General features: G+C 32.2%; 2 protein-coding genes across 2 annotated transcripts in view; one reads left to right on the forward strand and one right to left on the reverse strand.

The window, feature by feature from the left end:
- Positions 1 to 14,118, reverse strand: part of LOC121120819 (uncharacterized) — a 79,984-nt gene extending 65,866 nt beyond the window's left edge. The window contains exon 1 of the mRNA XM_071889238.1: positions 11,966 to 14,118. The gene's annotated coding sequence lies outside the window, so the exon portion shown is untranslated. The remainder of the gene's footprint in view (positions 1 to 11,965) is intronic.
- Positions 1,858 to 2,783, forward strand: LOC121125324 (myosin regulatory light chain 2). The gene is made up of 2 exons (XM_040720508.2): positions 1,858 to 2,177; positions 2,253 to 2,783. The coding sequence occupies exons 1-2, from the start codon at positions 1,886 to 1,888 to the stop codon at positions 2,594 to 2,596; spliced, it is 636 nt and encodes a 211-aa protein (XP_040576442.1). The 5' UTR covers positions 1,858 to 1,885; the 3' UTR covers positions 2,597 to 2,783.
- Positions 14,119 to 22,274: the final 8,156 nt, after the last annotated feature.

Raw genomic sequence — 22,274 nt, forward strand, 5'->3', positions numbered from 1 at the left:
CAACCATTGGAACTCCATCTGAACAATTGAAAGTGTTGTTTTTTTTAAGTTCGGTCTTTGACCAAGTCTCAACACTAGTATGTACACCATCAACATACAATTTAGGAACAAAGAGAAATGTAGGAATTCTCATTGATTCTTATCGATTAACCAATATGACTTCGTTGTTTGTTTATTAATTTACTAAAAAATTGCGTGGGAGGGATCATTTGTGGGTAGGAGAAAAGAGGGGGGGAAGGGGGTTTCTATGTAAAAGGAAGCAAGTATTTCACTAATACATACATGACATGATAAAATAGAATTTAAAATCCTTTTCCCAAAATTCTATGATGAATAAATTGAATTTTCGTAAAAGGCCTCCATTTTGAGTTCGTTTAAACTACTTATATGTACATATTAAGAGTATACAGGGTGTCCATGATAAATTGGAACTACTTTAAACTTCATCCAGATCCATTGGCTCGCGCGGGACACAAGCCCTCTGCTATCTACAAGCTTCTTAACTAACCCAAGACCACGGTGTACCGGGTCTTCAATGTCTGTGAGGTTGAGGGGAAGGTCTGCCTGCAAGGCCCACAACATGAGAAGTGACCAAATCCACACTCCCGCTTCCTTGAAGGCCTCCGGAAGTCCATCAAGGCTTCGCCAGGGACTTCCTTGTCCAAGTTGGCCAAGAACCGTGTAGTAAGCAAGCAGCTGGTCTCCAAGGCTGTATGAGGACCTCGGGTACAAGTGATACGGAATGGCCAAACAACACATCCTAACGGCATCCATGAAGGCCATCAGGCTCACCAACGGTAAGTGTCTCTTCAATAACCTGAAGAGCCATGGAGGAAGAATCATCTTCTTCTCCGACGAGAAGAACTGGACTGTCGACAGAAGCTACAACGTCCAGAATGACAGGTGGCTTGCCAAGGAGAGAGAAGAGGTCCCTGCGGTCTTCACCACAAAGTTTCCGGCCTCTGTGATGACCCTGGGTGTCATCTGCAGCACCGGTGAGGGGATGCCTCCTTTCTTCTTCAATCCCAAGGAAAGGGTTAACGCGATAAGGTACTGCGAAGTCATGGAGGAGTTCGTCATCCCCTGGATGAAGGATACGGCCGCTGGGAGAGAGTTCATATTCCAACAAGACTCAGCGCCCGCACACGTCGCCATGAGGACCACTAACCTCTTCAACTCCTGCGACATCACTTTCTGGGATCGCAACACCTGGCCCTCCAACTCACCCGACCTCAATCCGTGTGATTACTACTGGTAGGGGAAGTTGGAGAGGGAGGTGTGCAAAGTCAGCCACAAGAGCATTGCGGCCCTGAAGGGCTCCATGACGAGGGAGTGGAATGCTGTCGATTCCGCGGAAGTCACCAAGGCATGCATATCCTTTAGGGGCAGGATGGAGAAGATGGTGGCTGCTGAGGGAGGACATGTTCAATAAATTTATTGTTTAATATCATGTCTAGCTTTTTCATATTAACAACTACACTCCAAATTTCATTTTTATCAAGCAGGTTGAATTTTAAGATAGTTCCAATTTATCGTGGACACCCTGTACAATGTACACACATTATAATAAACGATAATTTTATTCAAGAATTCAAACATCTATCAACTGAATTATTAATAGCGTTCGTTTTTTTTATTCAAATCTTGAATTCTCTTTCCTTCTTCTTCTCTTCATATTCCGCTCCTATAAAGTAGAAAGCAATAAAAATATACTAAAAAATAAATCTTGTATCTTTTTAAATATATGAATATTACGGATACAGTTCACCTATATATTTTTTAGATTTTTGCTTGGTCATCAATTTTTCATTGACAGGAGAAAGTTATTGTAAGATGAATCTACTCGAATATCTTTCACTCCTCAGTGGATTCACTTTCATTGAAGATGGGTAAGGGTTCAAACGGATTTTCCGAGGAACAAGTAGAAATCTATCGAGAATGTTTCCGACTAATGGATATGGATAAGGACGGAGTTATCAGTAAAACAGATCTCCGCGCTGCCTTTGATAATGTTGGACGACTCATGATGGAGCCAGAATTGGATGCTATGTTGGCAGAAATGAATGGACCTTGTAACTTTGATAATATGCTCCGATGCTTTGAGACAAAAATGGCTGGGGACGTGAATGATCCAGATGATCTTATTCTCAATGCCTTCAAAGTCTACGATGAAGAAAGTAAGCTAGATCTATTCTTCAGATACTTTGGTCCCTCTCATAACTTATATATTCCTTTTCTTTCATTTTATGTAGTTTCTGAGACCGTCAAGGGAGTCACGACCGTCAAACACATAATTGACAGGGAAAACTTCCGTCAAATTCTAATGTGCTTTGGAGACAAAATGACAGCCGAGGAAATCGACGATATTTTCGAGGAGTTTGACTATGATGATGACACGGGTGGAATCCTTACAAAGTCAGCTGTGGATTTGTTCGTTGCAGGTGGAATGGATGAAAAGGAAGAGAATAAAAAAGAGGAGGAAAAAGATGGAAAGAAGGCAGAGGCTGCTCAGACCAATGATGCTGCCCAGTCCAACACTCCATCTGCAGGAGAAGGCGCTAAGAAAAAGAAAAAGAAGAAGAAGGCCGCCAAATAAATTTTGAAGGCCCAGGTGATGATGACAAATCAAAGAATTGGACTTGTACTGTATAATAATATGCAACAACCCACAGTCAAACTTGGTGAACACAGTCCATCCCTTCCTGTGGTTTGTTGCTCTTCTTTATAATTAATTATGATTTTGTACGTTTAAGTTGAACAATAAAGAGAGATTTCTTAATATACGAATGTTGTTATTAATTGTTCAGCTATTTTAAATGATTGACAGTTCGGCGTTATCATCTTTTTCTCGTAATCATTGAATAAACTTAACATGTGCCATTCTAGTTTAACAGACACATCCCATGGATATTATTTAAGTAACAGAGTGAAAAATAAACCACTATGTTTTTGTCAAGATATGTATAGGACGTAAATGTACCAAAAGCTTTTAAAAAATTACGAACTGTAATGGTTGCATCCGTTTTTCTTATTCTCGATTGCTCTTCCTAATTATATTTATATTTCCTCAGCATACTAGTTTAATTCATTCCTGGATGGAGCTCGATAGTCAAACTAATTTATCCTAGACAGAGGTTCCCAAAGTTGAAGTCGCAAGCCACAAATGCGGTTTCCAAAATGGATTCCAAAAACAAATACAATTATTTATTTATTTTATATATTTTTTTTATTTTTGTATAATATGAAAAATATGGAGAGGAATTTATCCAGTATTGATTTACATGTTTCATAATTAACGAACGACAATATACCCAATGTTTGATATGCACTGAGGTACTGGCACATGAGAGCCTTAAGAACTATGCGCCTATTTGAGTCCTCCTCCTAAAATAAGAAGAACTCTATTTTGAAATGAATAATATTATATAGCTGCAACCTAATAGCTGAAAAGTATATATTTCAGGTGACGAAATATTAAACTAAACATGAGAGCAGATCGGAATGAAGGCGGACACAGAAACTCAGAACAAACCACCGGTAGCTTCTGCTCTGTTCAAGAAACTGCTGAGCTGATCTCTGAGGAGCTGTCGCGAGATAGACTCTGGGTTTTCACTGTTTCAACTGTTAAGAAGTAATAAGTCACTGACCAGCCACTTCAAGCTCTGATCTCACTGTGTGTGTCAGTTGAGTGAGCGGGGCCCCATGACCTGTGTACATGTGAGTGTCTGGGAGAACAGACACTCACATGTACACGCATAGTGCATGTAGTTGGCTGTCCGCAATATTAAAACCAGTTCCAGTGTCGTTGGAGGTCGCTTGTATCGGGCACCGTTATTTTGGGGGTCGCAAGTTGAAAAGTTTGGGAACCCCTGCTATAAGAAATAACTAAAAATTTAAAAATTAACATAACTAAACCAATGTATACTCCATATATGGAACATGTACTCTTTTTTTTTTATTATTATTATTCTTTTTGACTAACTAAGGGCAATTTTTTGGGTTTTTTTTGTTTGTAGACTAACTATGAAATTAATAGCTATTGAATTAAATTAAAACAATCGTGTTATAAATGTCTTAGAGAATTAAAATAATTTATTTTATAAACTATTGTTCTGATGTAAGTATATTCTCATTTATTATAAAAATATTTTAGCTCCTCAAGACATTGAAGAGTTGGGAAGAATCCTTTAAACCTTTTACTATTTCTCCTTTTAAAGGGAAAGAATAAGCTCAATGATATAATCACAATACGTTGATAGCTATCAACATTTGACGTTATCATTAACGTGAATTCAAACAGTAAACTAAAGTACTTTACAGTAACATAAATAAAAGTGATGTATTGTTTCGAAATACATATGTTTATTAATATTTATGGCTATAACTAGAGAAATTTCTATTTCTCTAGATTAAAATCATCGTACCCCAGGCCGTAATAAGATAAAAAAACATAGCCCCATTGATACTCTCATGCCTAAAACAGGAATTGCAAGACCTAAAACACGACTGGAATTATTTTTTACTTCCTTTTAATTGTTTCTAATTTAATATTTACTCCACTTCTTTATAACGTCTTTAGGACATTAGTACCAATTGAAAAGTAATACAATTTTTAACCGCTTTCATTTTAGATATCTGTTGTGTATTAGTATTAAAATGTAAATACAGAACCTATAATCGTTATATTTTGTAAGAATCCTACATTCAGTGCTTGTAGAACCCACCACGAGTAAATTTATCCAGCAAATTCCACCCCTTTTTTATATTTAATAGCCTCACTCGGCAACAATCTATAGGATTTAATATAACTCTCTCTTTAAATAACAACTAGTTATACTGTTCATTGGTTACGAGGATGTGTTGAAAACTGATACAGCTCACAATAGCAAAGTTGAGTGCTAAACGCAAGGAAACGAAATTTGTTCAAGAAGAAGAATTATGAGGAAAGAAGAAACCATATGAATCCCAGCTCTACTAATGATCTATTACTCAATATAAATTATTTTTAAATGTATATCAATCATTAAGCAAAGTTTAAAAGTAGATTGGAAATTCATTGACTTGATACAATCTTTTTGATTGGACCGTTTGATTGACTCCATAAAGGGTTACTTCAACTTGGATCCTTTTTTCTTTTCTTTTTTGTCCCTCACGATTAAAAATCCCAGGGAAAAGATTTCCTCAAACTTTACTGGTTATTTTATATTAACTTTTATGTAAAAAAAACACAAAAGTTGGCTCTTAAAATAGAAAAGTTTGCTTTTGTGCTCTAAAAATTGATTTCTTTTAGTAGATATTAAAGATTAAGATTTATTTTTTTGTGTGAAGAAGATACATAAATGAAAAAATATATAAATGAGACAAAAGTTTTCAGTTAAAAAAAAATTCAATATTCTCGTGTCTTGTTTGGAACTTGAGAAAACGTTTACTAATGAGTAAAAAAATGGGAAAAAGTATACTTTTAATTCTTTACTCATTTTAGAAGTTAATCATTATAGTTTTAAAAAATATTACCTGCCGGTATGTATAAAAAACAATTTTTTTAAATCTTTATAAGGAAAACACAAATCCCAATCCGTATTTACAATGACATGGGTAAAAATTACTCGATTATGTTACTCAATTCTACTTAGAGTCCAAAAAGGACTTATGCGTATTATAAATCCACACAAAATCCTCACTGTTTTTCTGATTTTTTCATGAAAATACACATTAGTGATAACTTTATACTTAAATTCTATCTCCCAATTATTAAAGAATAATTTTAATAGCTAGGTAATATTAAAAAAAACGGTTCCGGTTGGCATATGAGGTTGCAACTCTTTATATTATATTTTTACATCTTTATTAATGATTACAAGTATAATTTATAATCATACATAGTGTTGTAATTATTATTAATTATTTTTCCTCCATCTTAAATTTCAAGCTGAAGTAAATTTAAACACATCGATTGGTGTATAAATTACTTATTTTCTTCAAAAAGGAGGTCTATATATTGCACTTTTGTAGGTTTAAAAATAATCATTTCATTAGAGTTATTATTGGGTATGGAGTATTTTAGCTTGAACCTAGATGACACTTTTAATTAAATTTAGCAGACGGATAGAACCTGGTATTTACCTAGCTAATATGATATCTAGGATTTCATGCTATAACCAAATGTATTTGGTTTTTTTTTTTCACGGTGTTTTTCTTTTCGAAGTATTAAACATTTTTGAAGTTGAAATTTTGGATGTATTTACTTATGCATAAACAATTCCAATATAGTTTTGGATTTAGCATAGAAATGAAATAAAAAAAATGAACTTAGGTCAATGATGAAAAATATATCATGGACTAGTATAATTATTAGAGATTTATAAAATATGACCTGTTGTTACGTGCATATAGAAAAAAAAAGAGCAGCTTAGCTCTCCTCATAACGTTTTATTAGATTACCTGCAAAAGGGTTTGTGTAGAAAGAAATAAATACAAATCCGACTCCGTTCGACTATGTCGACATAGTTCGGAATTACTCCGAGTCTACTCTGAGTCCAATTCCTATAACTCCACAACAAACCTTTAGTGTTATTGTTTGTCTTTCATGGGTACACACACTTTATTCATACGTAGATAGTTTCTGTTCAAGAATTAAAGAATAACTATAACGTCTTTGGAAAATAAAGAAAAACACTGCACAGATTGGCTATAAGAAAAAATATCAATCGTGGTAGGGGTTCATATTTTCAACAACTCTAATAATTATTATCAAAAAATGTACGTACTTTAAGTACTTGCTACATTATTTTAAGAAATTTCTCTTTAATTGAGAGATTATTGATTAAAGTGGAATTATTTTTATAATCTCTATATTTGATAGTTTCAAGGGCAATATTCAGACTATATTTTTGTATTCTTCAATTACAATGTAATGAATAAGTAAGTATATATAGATTGTTTCGATGAATCAGAAAATATTTGAAGTAACATGTTGCTTAAATATTCAATCCTGTTGTCACTTTAGATTGAGGCACCATTAACGTCACACAATAATCGTCTCCCGTATAAGGAGATCACAGTTCTTTAGATCTATTTAATTTTTTTACCATGTCAATTACACAATCTAACGTAATCTTACTTTTAAAATTACAGCATTGAATTTACAATTTGATTCATAAGGATATTATACACCCTGATATTTATAAAAAAAGCTTTTTAAGGCATTGAATCTCCATTTATCGTAAAAAGACAATGCTTTTCAGTATTTTCCTGAAAAGTTGAGTCTTATTCTATTAAATTATTTACTTATCCTTATAATGTCTTTTTTTAGGATTTATTTGTATATATAAACATTTGTAATCGAGGTTTAGTAAGTTTAATCAATAACTGTTATTCTTAGGCATACAATAATGGCTATAAAAATGTAATATTGTAGCTATTATATTATAAAATACATGCAACCTCATCAAAACAAATGGGTACTACTAATATGATTCAACTCAAAAAGACTCATTCAAAAGAGTCTCGCAACGGAGATGTATTTTTTTTTCTTTTCATTGCTGGTATCAAAAGTGACCTCTCTACCTTCACAAGGCGCTTTCCATCCACTTTTTTTTGATAGCTCTCTGGACAGTCTGGTATGAAATCCTGAGATATCTTGCATGGGACGTCATGGACTTCAGGGATATTCGCCTGCGATGTTTTTTTCTTAACTCCTTCGGGTCCAGTTTGGCCTTTTTTTACAGAGCCCTTCTTTCTCTCCTACGTTTAGGACTTTCAGACGGCATAGAAGGTGATCCTGGAGACACCCAATCGATTGCAATATGGAAATGGAAATTTGCAGATCACGTTCAAGTGTCATTTTCTCGATTGGTACGCAAGATACAGAGCACATTTACCCCATTTTTCAGGCAATTTATGGATGCTTTTCCAAAAAAAAATTGTTTGTCTTTGGTTGGAAACCAGCCATCGATCAATTTTTTGGCTTCAGCGTGATAATTAAAGCATAAATCATTGAATGTGGGGTCCATCGATGCAAACAAGTTATAATCGGAAAGTGATAGGTCTGGTGAGTAAGCTGCATGAGCAAGAGGTTTCCAGTTGTACAATTTAACACCTGGGGGTGGATATAGAGCGATTCGACGGTGCGTTGTCATCAAGGAAAGTTAGCTTGTGTTGCCTGGCTTCATATTTTGCCCGTTTTTGGTGTTTTTTTTTCTTTTAAACGTTTTCCAACGGTTAGACGGCCAATGCCCAATTGTTATTTGATCTGTTCTTGCATTTGACAATCATCTTCATGGAGCAATGCTTGCAATTTGGGGTCTTCAAACTTTTTCTGTGGCTGACTGCGCTCTTCATTACTCACGTCAAAATCACCACTTTGAAATTTTTCAAACCCCCCGGAAGCACTGTGTTCTGCTTGGAGAAGGTCCACCGTAAGCTTTCACAAGCATTTGATGTACTTGAGAAGCTTTTTTCTTCAATTGGTAACAGAAAATCAATTATGTCCGCTCATCGTAGTTTGTAGGCACAAAATCAGACATTTTTACGAGCGGAAAAAGTGTGTTGTTGAATAAAAACAATGAATTAAATATTGTTGGCACATATCGAAATAAGCATTTAGATTTTTGGATTGGTTTATAATGTCTTACTGCCGGCACTAGGGACTAATAGTCTCATTTCATAGGCGCATATTTAGTATAACAGCTTGTAATACATCAAAAAGAGCGTATTTGTCTCCTCTAGGGCGGTTCCTGGGTTATAACTCTCAACTAGTAGTCCTTGTTAAGGTATAACCAGTGCCTAAGAATAGGAGAGTCTGAACATTCTATTTCCAGGCCTTGATATATCGTTTCTTTTTATTTTCCAAAAGATTCACACCAAAAATAGGCTTGGTTAAGTCTTCTGAGGCGGAAGATCTAAAAACCAAAAGGCTCGTATGTAGTTACATCATCAACCGCTGTTTAGCTCAGATAAAGCCTCGGTATGTACAATTTTTCTCAAGTCAGAGAAGTTAGAGATACTTCATCTGAAAATGAAACAGAACCCGAACGTTATATACTCCTTGAACACTTTGATGCCTATTCATTAGATACTTATTCACATCATTTGATCTTCTAAAATGTATGAATTGTTTCTATAAACTTAATTTGTATATATGTATTACTAACACCGAATTTTATTTTTAATAGTTGAACCAGTTTCAAAAATGACGGCCACTCAAACTATTAAATTCAAGCCTGATGTACGAGAGTGTTCCACAAAAACTAACGAATTCCAGCCTAATTCAGGGGAGTATATTATATCGACTGTTCATTCTTTAGGTTAGGTGGAATTGACTCAAATTGTTGTTGGCCAAATGCTATATGTACATATTACAGTTATAAATGAGACAATTCATCGTTTATTTAATGATGACCAGCTACGCTATCTGTACAATAATACAAAAAAATATCACTGCCTGGTCTCCTTACATCATGAAAAAAAGTATTGCAGCTACAAATTGCTTGTGGTTCCACAGGTTACGAGATGCAACTTCGACAAGAATTTCCTCTAACAAGTCTAAAGACATTGAGAAGACAGTTTGAAGTTTTAGACTTCAATCCTGGTACTTTAGAGGACATAATTACTTTGTTGAAGTTAGTTTTAAATTTAATGGACAATTTATTTAGTTTACAGTCGCTTTATATTCTAAGATGAAAGTTGAAAGTTTCCCTCCTAATAAACGCCATTGTTCTTTAGTACTCGATGAAATGATCATAAAGTCTGGCTTTGTATTCGATGGACAATCAATAAAAGTAGTTACACTTTTATTGAAGAGATAAAAATTTGAAGGTCCTCAAATGCTTAGTGGCATGTCTATCCGAGCAAAAGCTTAAAAATTAGGGAAAAGGTTTCTTAACTTGTTAATACTCTGTTTATTTATATATTATTTTATATGAATACATTCAATTTGTCAATAATTAAATATTTTATTGACTTGTACTTCATTAATATAAGTTTAGGATTTTACGTTATTACTTCATATTTTTCTCTTTAGACGGCGCGCATGATGAACAGACTATTCTTTTCGAAGGCACTATGTAAAACTTGATCAATCATGGCGCGCCTATTATCGTAAAACTTATTGTAGGTGTTAGCCAATAGATGGAAGGTGCTTCGATATGCTCATTTGTTATTGTTATTTTCATAGTTTATATATTGTTATCAGATGAAATTCACTTTAATATTTTTATATTGCATGGTGTTTACAAAATGGTAAAGTCTGTAGAGAAGCCTTTTGATTTAGGAACAGTATTATGGTTAATCATATATTTATTTTAATCATATATATATATAAATACTTGACTATAAAAAGACAAAAAAATTATATTAATAATCCATATAAAAATTATATACTTATTAACGAAAAATCAATCCTGCCGCTGCGCCATTAGATACTTTAATTTTGTCGCGGGATCCTACTAGTATACAGTTTGATCTCGTTAATTATCTTAAAATAGCTTATAACTACACAAAGCAATAATTTTAGGAATATTACCTTGGGTATAAATTAAATCGAGTCAATCGTTGAAGAATTATAGTATTTATACCGTTATATTATTGAAACTACAGATTAGAGGAATTTACGGAATGTGTATTCTTTAAGCAATTGTGTTATTTCTTTAAATAAATAGTTCTTACACATTTTAGCTAATTATGTACTTCAATAAAAAATGGATAATGATAATGTAACATTTGCCACACTGCATATCCAACTGTATGCAAATTAGGCGACAATTGCACACATGAGTTAAGTAAATTAACTTTTAACTTAACTAGTTAATTATTTAAGCTGCGTTATTTTAACTTTAACCTAGATAAGTTAATGAGTTAAGTTAATTAACTTTTAACTTAACTATTTAATTATTTTAACTTTAACTTAACTAGTAAATTTTTTTATATCTAAATTAACTTTTAACGTAATTAGTTAACTTTTTAAACTGCATTAATTTAATTTTAACTTAACTTGATTAAGTTAATTAGTTAAAGTTTAGTTTTTTTAATTCTCAGTTGATAAACAAAGAAAATTTTTCTTGATATAACAGATAGTTCTCCGATAATTTAGTTAAACACTGTGTCGATCCTATCTGTTTTATCAAACTTTGGAACTGGGTCATTCCACACAAAAAAAAATTATATTATCTCCGATATTTTTATAATCTTACATATAGTTTAAAATTACATAAGAACTCAAAAATCTAAAACTTTAGCTTTCTTTGACTTCCATTTAATTGGTTAATTTCACTTACTTTGCTTTTTGCTTCGGAACAGAAGTTATTGGGAGTTTGAATCTGTATTTTTTTTCTTGATCGTTCAATTGGAAGTAGATAAAATCCATACAGACCGACAAAATAATCTTTTTTTTAAAACATTGATAAATCTCTCAATGGACTAACTTAAATAGTTATCTTTTAATATCGAAAGATATTTTAACTTAATCAAGGCTGGATGAGTTAATTTAACTTAAAGTACTCTAAATTTAATTAACTTAAACTTAACTAGTTAGAAAAAATAAACTCAAAATTAACTAGTTAATTTTCATAGAATTTGACATTAATTATAACTCAACTAGTTATTAAACAATAAAATAATAATTAACTTTAACTTAACCAGTGAAAAGATAAATTAACTTGCCATCACTGGATAAATCCCTATTTGAGAAAGAATCAATAAAAATATGCCAGAAATCTATATGAGCTACTCACCATTTTGGGATGATTAAATCGAGATTATTTGACAATGGGAAATTAAACTACTCAAAGTAGATTTCTTTCTGAATATACTTATTGGAAAATAAGTCCTGGAATCTTTACAATTGGTCAGCACATATTAGATATCTGTTAATTGTTTCCTCTAGTTAAGTTCATACAAGTTTCAAACATAGCCACGCATTACTTTCGATATCTTATGATTTTCCTAAATAATTAATATGTGTACTTACATTTTGGAGTAACATTAGCTCTTCATTTACGTAAAACTTTGATGCTTGCTCTGATAACTTAGTTCTGTTGGTTCTCAAACTGGGATACACGTGCCACTTGTGTTAGAAGGCCTCCCTCTAGTGATTCGTGAAGGAACGTCATAAATAGGTTCAGACTTAACTATTGTATATTCAGTTTGTTAAGAATGGTGCTTATTGGAGATCTTGATGTTCTCTTAGGTGGTATAAAGTTTGAGAATAACCTACCTAGAGGACAATGCTGAATTAATCCCAAAAAAATGTTATTAATTGTTTTACAGATAGAGGAAATTTCTGTTTAACATACAAATTAAAAAAATATTTATTATTGCTGTGAGAAAATTGTAGTTGATGAAGAAGACTGTGAATAGATAAATTTGATAAAAACTACATCCAAGCAGTCCATCATCATCTTCCAAAATTTTGAAGTTTGAACGAATTCAAATTTCCTTGCTAGTCTATATAAGTTTAAGATACTCATGTGGATTCCAAAGGACTGTAATAGCCATCCTAATTCCTAGTGATGTGGTTTTCGACACCACTATGGTGTACACAATACATCCAAATATTTGTTGTACAACTCTATTAGATATTTACGAGCAAAAATCCAAACTATAAGATCTTATTTATTTATGCATAAATACCATATTAAATTTCATATCTATCTGACATTAAAGGGAAGGAGTTATTAATATCCTTTGATAGAAGAATGACTAATCCTTCAAGGTAAGAATAATAAGGAAGTAAAAATAACAAGCACTTGCTTCCCCCTTTTTTCGCTCTCTAAAGTAATTTACTATCCCGGATCTTATAAATAGTAAACAGTCGAATCTCAATTCTTATTTCCGGATCCGGAATGGGCAATCTGTATTATTAATTGAATTTCTTTGAGAAGAGTCATTTCAGGCTGGAGTGATATGATTGAAAGAGTGGGATAGAAATTTTGTGTAGAATTTGGGATTTTTTCCCAATTTGTAACTCATAGACAGAGATTGTACAAGTTGCAATTTCTAAGTCGCATATTGTTTTATTTAACCCATTACTTACTTATGTCCTTTAAAGGTCGTGTTTTTACTAATGAGGCTGACTTTGTAGAATATGAATGATGCAATACGAAGTGGTAAAAGCTTATGTGAAAAAACAAATGATAGACATGCAATTTAAGAATATATTTTCTATCTTTTCGAAATCTGTAACTCTTATCGGTTTCGTAAAAGTTGTTTATGAAACAAAGTCATTTTTAAAAATGTGTAACGTTACTGTCTAAATACATCTCAATTCAAGTTTGAACTTCTTATTTACTTTACGCGGTGTTAGAGTTCATGTTAAGTTTAAAAAAATAGGGGAACTTTTTTATAGTTAGAAGTGATCACTTTTATGAACTTTTTTTCATTCTATCGTTTCATATTGATTCCTAGTCCATAGGTGATTTTATTCATTTTTTTTAAAATAATGATAACATTTATAAACCACTATGTATATGATTCGGACATCTAGAATCAGCACACTTTAGCTAAAAGTTGATCATAGGACAGTATGTAATTATCTTTTTACTTCGTTAGATATAATGATCATTTGGGATTTATAGGTGATGAGAATGAGGATCGATAATCTTCAGAGTAATCTAAGATGAAAAAATGGTTAAAGTAGGTATTCAAACAGTATTTATTAACAATGATTAGTGTATAACTTATTGAAAGACTCTGAATCAGTCTACATTGGGTCTAACTACTTGAATTCTGAGCCTATTGGATATCTAGATTGTTGCAACACAGAAAAATACAAGAAGCTCTCAACACCATGTCTTAATTATATTATGGTGTACAACGCAAATATGGGGGGTTTTGACATGCTAAATAATAGCGCAACTTATTTTAAAATTATATTAAGAACAAAGAAATGGTATGGGACATTAAGTAACTGGTTTTTGAATGTTCAAATCGTAGAGGCCTGGCGCTTTCACAGGAGATTTGGAATCTTGAACAACGATAAATGCCATGCCACAAGTTTAATTCATCAGGGGCTGTTTCTCATTGATGACATGGTAGCACATATCTAGACTATATCACTTAACCTGATTAGCACTATGATGGATAGAGACATTACGTTGTTTACGTAACTGTTACAAAGTCTGTTTGTAATTATTGCAAAGAAGCACTAAAATGTGTGACGTAGGCCTTCCCCCGCAGTGTTTCTTAGCAATTCATATGAAGAAAAAAAATAATAATATTAATACTGTTCTGATTAAAATGTTTGAAAAAGTACAAATAATGGGAATTTATCTCAAGTTTTAATAGAAAATAAAGAAAAATAAATTTGATTTATTTGTAGGAATTATTCCAAAGCGTACTTTTAAGTACGCTGCCAGTAAGTTCATATGAGAGGCTAGAGTTTTATTATCTATATTTAGGTAAAAAGAACAACTCATTTGTTTTTTATCTATTAACATTACTCATTTATTATTTATTTATAGTTTACGAGTAAAAGACTGTACACTAATAAATTAGCTAATGTATCACATAATGCTTATCCATTGATAATTTTTATCAGAAAGTTGTTAATTACTCTATTAACTTAACCAAACATCTCATGCAATTTGAATCATTCTGTACCAATATGTACTAATTAGTCTACTGTAAATTCTTCGTTATTAAAAACATTCATCATTGTTTTTTAGTTGAATCTTGTACAAGTTACAACTTAAACATTATCTCAACTTGTACACAACATGTTTACAATATACATACATATTATGGAGATACGTTCATTGAAATGTTTCGGAAATTTATCAATGAGGGGGAAAATCAAAAATCACAAAACTTCTCTTATAATCCCGAGTAATATTCGACCAATTAATATTTTTATACATTTTAAAGGTCTTTCATAACCCAAAGGGCCAGAAAAGAAATGTCATCAAAAATAGACATGACCGTCCCTATGAAAAATTAATTAAGTGAGCAAATATTACATTTACAAAAATCTTTTTGCATTTCTTCTGGTTGAATGATCATTTACAAAATATTTCAATTTCATATTTATATGGATTTTGTATTTGTTTCCATACACAAAAGATGACCAAAGACTATCAAATGGGTAAAAATACTCAAACAATTCCGGAAAATTGGATTTGATCAAAAAACTACAGATACACAATCAACTTGTTTAATACTGTTATAATTTGAATATGGAATATTTATGATTTTTGTTGACTTGTATCTCGTGTCTTAGCGTGCATATATGTATTGCATTAAATGCAACATAATTTATAGAGGAAACTTGGGTAAGTTGAGAAGGGTTTCACAAGCAGAATTTTTGTTGTTTGATCATTTTTTTTTTTCATAAATTCATTAAAATATGAATTGAGGAATATGTCTAGCCTGTAAAAATGAATATCACCTTAAACATTTTCGCCATTATACTATCTCCGTACTGATGTAAAAATCTTCAATTTTCCCACTGACTGAGGTAAGTTGATCACCATGACGGGGAGAGATTATCATTGCTTAAAAAACATATAGCCAGTAACATAGCAAGAAATAAATCATTTTAAAATTATGAATGCTTTTGCTAATTTATTCTCTAGCTATTGAAGGGTATATTTAAATATAAATTAGATTTATCACTTAATGTTCCATTATTCCATGTTAGAGGAAAAAGTGAGCTGGTTTTCACGTCTTACTGATCCACCAAGAGGCCAAGTGAAATGAAGTTTTGTTTCTGGAAAGTAAGCTTGTCATTATTCTCAAGTATAAAAGATGGTTTGTCCTTTATCCGGCTGAACTAGCTGTGATCAACTTACCCCACCCAGGCCATGTTTTAACTCTGCCTACGGTGTGCTAAAATTCCACATTTTCAAGGCAAATTAATGTAATAATGCCATCAGAAAATGATATTTATTCCAAAATGTATTTAAATTTCATATAAACACATACAAAAACAAGTAACATACCTGAAGTTCACTGATTTCCTAATCTTATAGGGAAAAATTAGATTGATCAACTCCCATTACCGATCCAAAGATATGATGTGACAAAAAGCATACTTTTGAGCAAGTAAAAGTTGTTAATAATCTAGACGAGCGTGAAGTGGGTCTAATTCAAGAATATAGTTTTTTTATGAACAAACAAAGAATCACAGCTGCAATTCCTTCTCCAAGGAGTCGAAGATCATAGACGTTTGTAACCCAACTCTAGGAAACATACTCTGTCTAAATTGTAAGCATACAAAAAATATGAAAATACAAAAATATAAATTGTTTTGTAAATTTGTAAATATTGACTTCTATTGAATTTTTTGACTGAAATACACTAAAAAACAGACAGATAGGTGGGAAGCTACAATTCATGTAATTTTTGAAATATATATACGGAATTCTAATAAAAATGTATTACATATTGTTGATAGAAAGTTGATATATCAAAATTACTTATTTCTCACAAAAAGCTATAATATGTACTTAAAAGACTATATCAAAACAAAAACACATTTATTTCTAATCAAGTATAAAATTTCTAAACTTTAGGGTGGTTGAGCTACCTCTAAATATTTTTCAAAAACATTCCAAGTTAGCCAATCATATCTATAGAACAAAAGGTATAATATATATACTCTCAGAATCTGATATTTCGAACATTTAAAAAATAAGCTGCAATCTAATGGCCATAGATTGGCAAACGCAGAATAACAGCAAATTATGTATAAAATAATAGTATACATAAAGTTGATATCCATCTCTTCCAATGTACAATGTATATACGCATAAAAAAAGGGAATATACTCTATTTTTAAATCATAAAATAAGATAAGGATACGTAAGAGTGTACACATGCATAGGATAATACTTAGGATCGCGAATCACTTGATTAATTGACATTTTGGATTACGATAAACTGTTTTAATATGGATAACGAGGGAATTCCTAAATTGCTAGAATGTTTCCTAGCATACATTTATCGCTGAATAGACAAGATACTGATTAGTATGTACAATTCTAGTGGGGCTCACTGAAATTCCTCCTTCTAGGAGAAAATCCTGACAGTTGAAGCTTGATTTTTCATCAGCCAATTGATCAGCTTTTTACCCGTGATCACCTTAGTCTTTGCAAAAAGAAGTGTGGATAAAAATAGACCCTAGCTTCTTGACTGCATTCCTGATAGCCCCTTTACTGACTTGAAGTCATTTGCAAACGCCCTCTTGCTCGTGGTTGGGGAGACTTCAATTTCAAAGCCCATACCGGTCAAGAAGTATTCTGAGATAATTTTGTTGTGTTCTTCACTTCTTGTCTTCTTGGAGAGGCTCTTGCCGCTCTTAATGAGCCTCCTAACCTTACAGACAAGTTCAATAGAGCAATTTACAATGTCCACGACCTCCTTTACTGAGTGATAGGCGTGGAGAAGATTTGGGATATATTGCTTGTTTGTCTCTATTGTCGTTCTTTGAGAATATATTCTAAGCAAAAATGCAATGCAGGAAAGCTGATAAATTTGGCTATAATTTTTTTCAATAATCTAACATAGGTTGCGAGTATGAGGCTCTATTTGGTACGGTACGATTTTCTGACACACACTGCCCATTAGAAAATCCCACAAAAAAGGCCAACATATTTAACCTTCCACAGGCTTTTTCTTGCCATCTGAAATTTGGTGGAGGGATAGTTGTTTTCTAATTCCTAGAAATTGGATAAAATATCACTTCATATAAGCCAATGTGAGCAAAATCATGCTGGTGAGGTACACAGGATACACTAAGAAAAAAGAGACTAACAAGTTGAAAATAATATATAAATTAAATGTGTTCACTCATTCACACACCCTCGATCCAAAAAATGACTACATAAAGAGCTTTAGTAGAACACGAGGAGAATAAAACTGTTTTGTTCTCTACAAAATTTCCATCCCTAACAATAACACAATAATTCAAATAAACAATTTTACACCTATCAGTATTCCAAGTGATAAACCCAACAAATAATACATGTGTCACTTCTTTACTGAGAGTATCTTTACTCTTGATCAACTTGGAGGAAGACATTCCAAATTATGTTATACAAGAATGTGTCAATCGATTAGTTTTGGGAGGAAGTTGTTAAAGGAAAAAATATCAGTGAGCAAGGAGTTGCTACCAACTGTTAATAAAGTGATGGTTTTTCTGTTTAATTCAAATATTGATACATCAAATTAAAACAAAATTCGGATGTCAAATATTTTTAAAAACGTTTGTGAACCTTTTATCCTGTAAAATCAACCCTCTAATGTCTTCATGTATTGTAAGGGAAAGGGGTAAGTCATATTTGGGGAAAAGGGTTCTCCAAATTATAATGCCTCCTAATGGACTTCACTTTTTGGACCATTATAAATGTTGTAATAAGCTTCATTATACTCGTATATTATATTAATATATTTTGTGGAAATAGTAATAGCATAATCCTACAGTTTACTCATGTGTCTATCATTTAACTTTTTGTGACTAGAGATGTTAATGTTAAATTATTTGGGGGAAAAAATTAAAAAATGGAGTAGTGTAAATATTAAAATTTTGTAGTAAAATAAAAGAATAAACAAAATTTCTTATTCGTTTTTCCAAATAAAAATAAATGATCTTTAAATACGAAATTTTGATACATTAAATTAAATAATATCTGCAGATTGAACATAATAAATTAAGAAAGACCAGTGTTCGAGTATTCTTTGTTTGATTAACATCCCTACTTTTGACTAAACACGTTAAGTAATTGAAACCATCGAATACTAATAATGTATTACTCATTGTTAATTAGTTGAGGATAACTAGTTCTAATTCATGGATCCGGGGTGGTTTTAAGGGAGTGAGTGGGGACTGGGCCAAAGATAAATCTGCGAGGACTTTTTAACATTTCTTTTTTTAAATTTGGATTTTTTTTTAAATATTTTACTTTTTATAGAAAGATATGCAGGCATTTCTTTTTTTCAAATGACCTTTTTCTGTCGATCATTTTTATATTTTTAGGGTATTTTTTAAAAATTCCCTCTTATCGTATACAGGGTAAGGTAGCAAAACGTGGATTGTTGATTACTGTTTATTTTCTCATTACTATGAAAAGATTTACTGATTATTTTTTGATACTCGGTTTCCGTCCTTTTTACATAAGTAAACTATACTAATCATATAGTCATTTCATCATCATCAACGAGCAACAAGCAAAAAGACGGTTCATCTCAGATCTCTTAGATGCTGGAGTTGATGTAATGAGGATGAGGGACATTGTTAAGTGTTCTAGGAGCCTAGTTTTTAAGTTTCCCAAGATTGAAAAAATGGACAAGATCTCTAAAGGATGTCAAGAAGTGGAGGGCATAATTAAAAAAAGTGATATGAAGTTCTTGTCAAGTTTGGTGAAGAATATAAAGAAGGATCCCACTAAATCGATGAATCGTCTCACCAACGATTTCTCTGTGACTCTTAGAACCATCATCAGGGCTATAAAACACAACTTGGAATTAGTTTCTTTCACAGGGACCCCTCGCCACCTTCTGAAAGAGTGCATGGAAGCCAGGAGGCTCTAAAGGTGCAAGAAAATCCTCACATGGATCAAGGGATATGCAAGATTACTAGAAATACAAGGTCATAGACCAGCATGTAATCGGGCTTGCTAGAATTTTCAATCTGATTTATTGTACCAACTGCTGGGTAAGATAGGCAGAATTTGACGAAACACGCAACCACTCTTAGCCTATGACGTCACTATTACTAGAATTTTCAATTTAATGTATCATACCGAATGCTGGGCAAGAAAAACAGATTTTGATAAAACACGCAAACACTCATTTACTTTGACGTCAATATTAAAAGCGTGGTGGAAGTCAAACATCAGTCGTACACGCGTAATGGTATAACCTTGTATTTCTATTAACCTTGGACAAATGGGTCAATTGTGAAAAAAATTTCTGACAAGAAGATTTTCACGGTTGATTATTTCCACAACTGCTGGGCTGCAGAAACAAAAGAAGGGGTTTACCATAACAAATATCCAGCCCAAAAAAAAGCCCTTGGGGTATCCGATGGAAAGAATATGCCTGCTTTATTTTTCAAGACTGGACAGAAAATCGCATACTATGGGGTGTGAGGTGCTTAGGTACACCATCTTGCCATGTCTGAAGACCAACTAACTCGAGGGGTACGCCCCCTCTCACATGTCTGCCATGTACTAAAAGTTATGTGCCGATAGTATGGGTCGATTCTGGTCGAAAGAGATATGGCCCCTTTCTCGCCAGATTTGAACCCACTGGACTTTTTTATATGGGCCACATTGGAGAGGGAAACCAACAGGACCTCACACCCAAACGTGGACACACTGAAGTCCTCCATAGTGGCTGCATGGGACAACTTGTCAGAGGAGTTTTTCTTCAACTCCTGCATGGCCTTCAGGCGACGTATAAAGGCTCTGATTGATAATGAAGGTAGTCATTGTTTTGTTTACATTATATTTTTCCCTATTATTGAAAATATAAAATTATTGATGTATTTCTAAATCCATCACTGGAATCCAAGTTATTTTGTGCTAGAGGTGCTGTAGTCTCTCCAGCCCAAATAAAAGATTTTTTGTTTTTTTCTAGAATTTTGTATCCAAAAAATTTAATATTTGCCAATAGGTATGGGTTTTTGAAAAAAAAATTCCAAAAATTCAATATTTGATTTCTTTAACCAAAAAAACTCAATTGTTTTCTTGTGAAAAGCTGTAGATTTTTGAAATTTTTTTGTAAATAGTTGTAAATTGTGATAATTGTTTCCGAAAAAAATACTTTTTTTTGAATAGCTGTAGATTTTTTATTCTTTTTTAAAAATTTACTTTCTTATGTATATCTACGGATTTTTAAAAAAAATTCTAAAAGTTTAATATTTCAAGTTTCATTTTTAAATTTTTTTTTCAAAAATTTTCATTTTTTGTTAACAGTTATGGATTTTTTTATAAAAAAAGAATTATTATTTGAAATTTAATTTTTAATTTTTTTTTTTAAACATATTAATTTTTGGAATTTTTTTGAAAAAAAATCCAATATATATATATATAACCCTGGGGACACCCCTGTATTGTAGGTATACTCGTATAGTGTTATGTTGAATTTTCATGTCATGTGAGAAATCAATTTCCTTTGAATCCAGCTCATAAGTAAACACGAACTTTGATGGATGAGCTCGCTTCTTCTTCAAATTCTACAATGGAGTATCTCATGCATTAAACAATTAGATTTTTTCCAAAAAAGAAGGAATAATATGTCCTGAACCATTATATAATTATATTCCTTATCCTTCACATTACTACTACAATCTACGTACATATTATCTACTTAAATATATTGATATGCCATACCTTTGTACTTCCTACTCTCAATCCATTATTGAGTATATAGAACTATTTATGTGACGTCATCATTTTGAATGTTGGAGTATGCATATACCAAAGCTATAAACCAAGTGGCGGCGAAACGCGTCTTTTATCTTGAGTAGATTCCTTGTCTACATGAAATATTTTCCCCTGCAGGACGTCTTTTTTATGATGTCACAGATGACGTCACTATATCATTTTTCTCATTTTTCCTCATGACGTATGCAATTTTTTCTTTCCTTTGCAGAATTTACCTAGTTAATTCACTTACAAGGGTGAATTGATGGACTTATATTAAAAGCCTCAAGCGGACATAAAAAAAGATGTCGCGTATCCAACTATATTTAGACAAATCATGATGTCTTCCTTTGAACCTTAATTTATAGCTATGACATCAAAAACCAAAAGTTATAATAATAAAACCTTTATTCTTATTCAACAGAGGAGTTTTTGGGTGTCTATATATCTATTTGGTACATGAAGTTTTCTTATGATTTTTTTTTTAATTTGTCCATCTTATTTAATGATAACATAACATTTAGATCCACAACCGCAGCTCTGGTATGCCGACACCTTCGATTAAGAATGCTATCTCTGATATCAGTTACGTAAGTATTCGTTCATTCATCAACTCGACATTAAAGTGTATTAAATAATTGTATATTTGATGGAGAAATAAATAAATAGAATACGGCGTTACCTTCCTAACATAAAAACTCACTATGTGCTTTGTTGTCAGCAGTCGATGTGTATGTTTATTTTCCCTTTATCAGTGTTTTGAAGGTTGATTGGTTGAATTTGAATTAACTCATGTAAGGCTGTGAACGATTCTCAGCAATTATTAAATAACTATTCCATAGTTGGGATGAATAGCAAGGATTATATTATATAATCATTTCCTTCTTTATTGAAGATTTCGCAATTTTAAAGTAC

The sequence above is a fragment of the Lepeophtheirus salmonis genome, chromosome 1 (assembly GCF_016086655.4).
Source record: "Lepeophtheirus salmonis chromosome 1, UVic_Lsal_1.4, whole genome shotgun sequence".
In the NCBI taxonomy this organism is placed as follows: domain Eukaryota; kingdom Metazoa; phylum Arthropoda; class Copepoda; order Siphonostomatoida; family Caligidae; genus Lepeophtheirus; species Lepeophtheirus salmonis.

Bases quoted from the DNA above. Each gene is read 5' to 3' on its own strand.
- LOC121125324 (XM_040720508.2), top strand. From the start codon at position 1,886: ATGGGTAAGGGTTCAAACGGATTTTCCGAGGAACAAGTAGAAATCTAT. The intron at 2,178-2,252 runs GTAAGCTAGATC...CATTTTATGTAG, and splicing joins CAAAGTCTACGATGAAGAAA to TTTCTGAGACCGTCAAGGGA.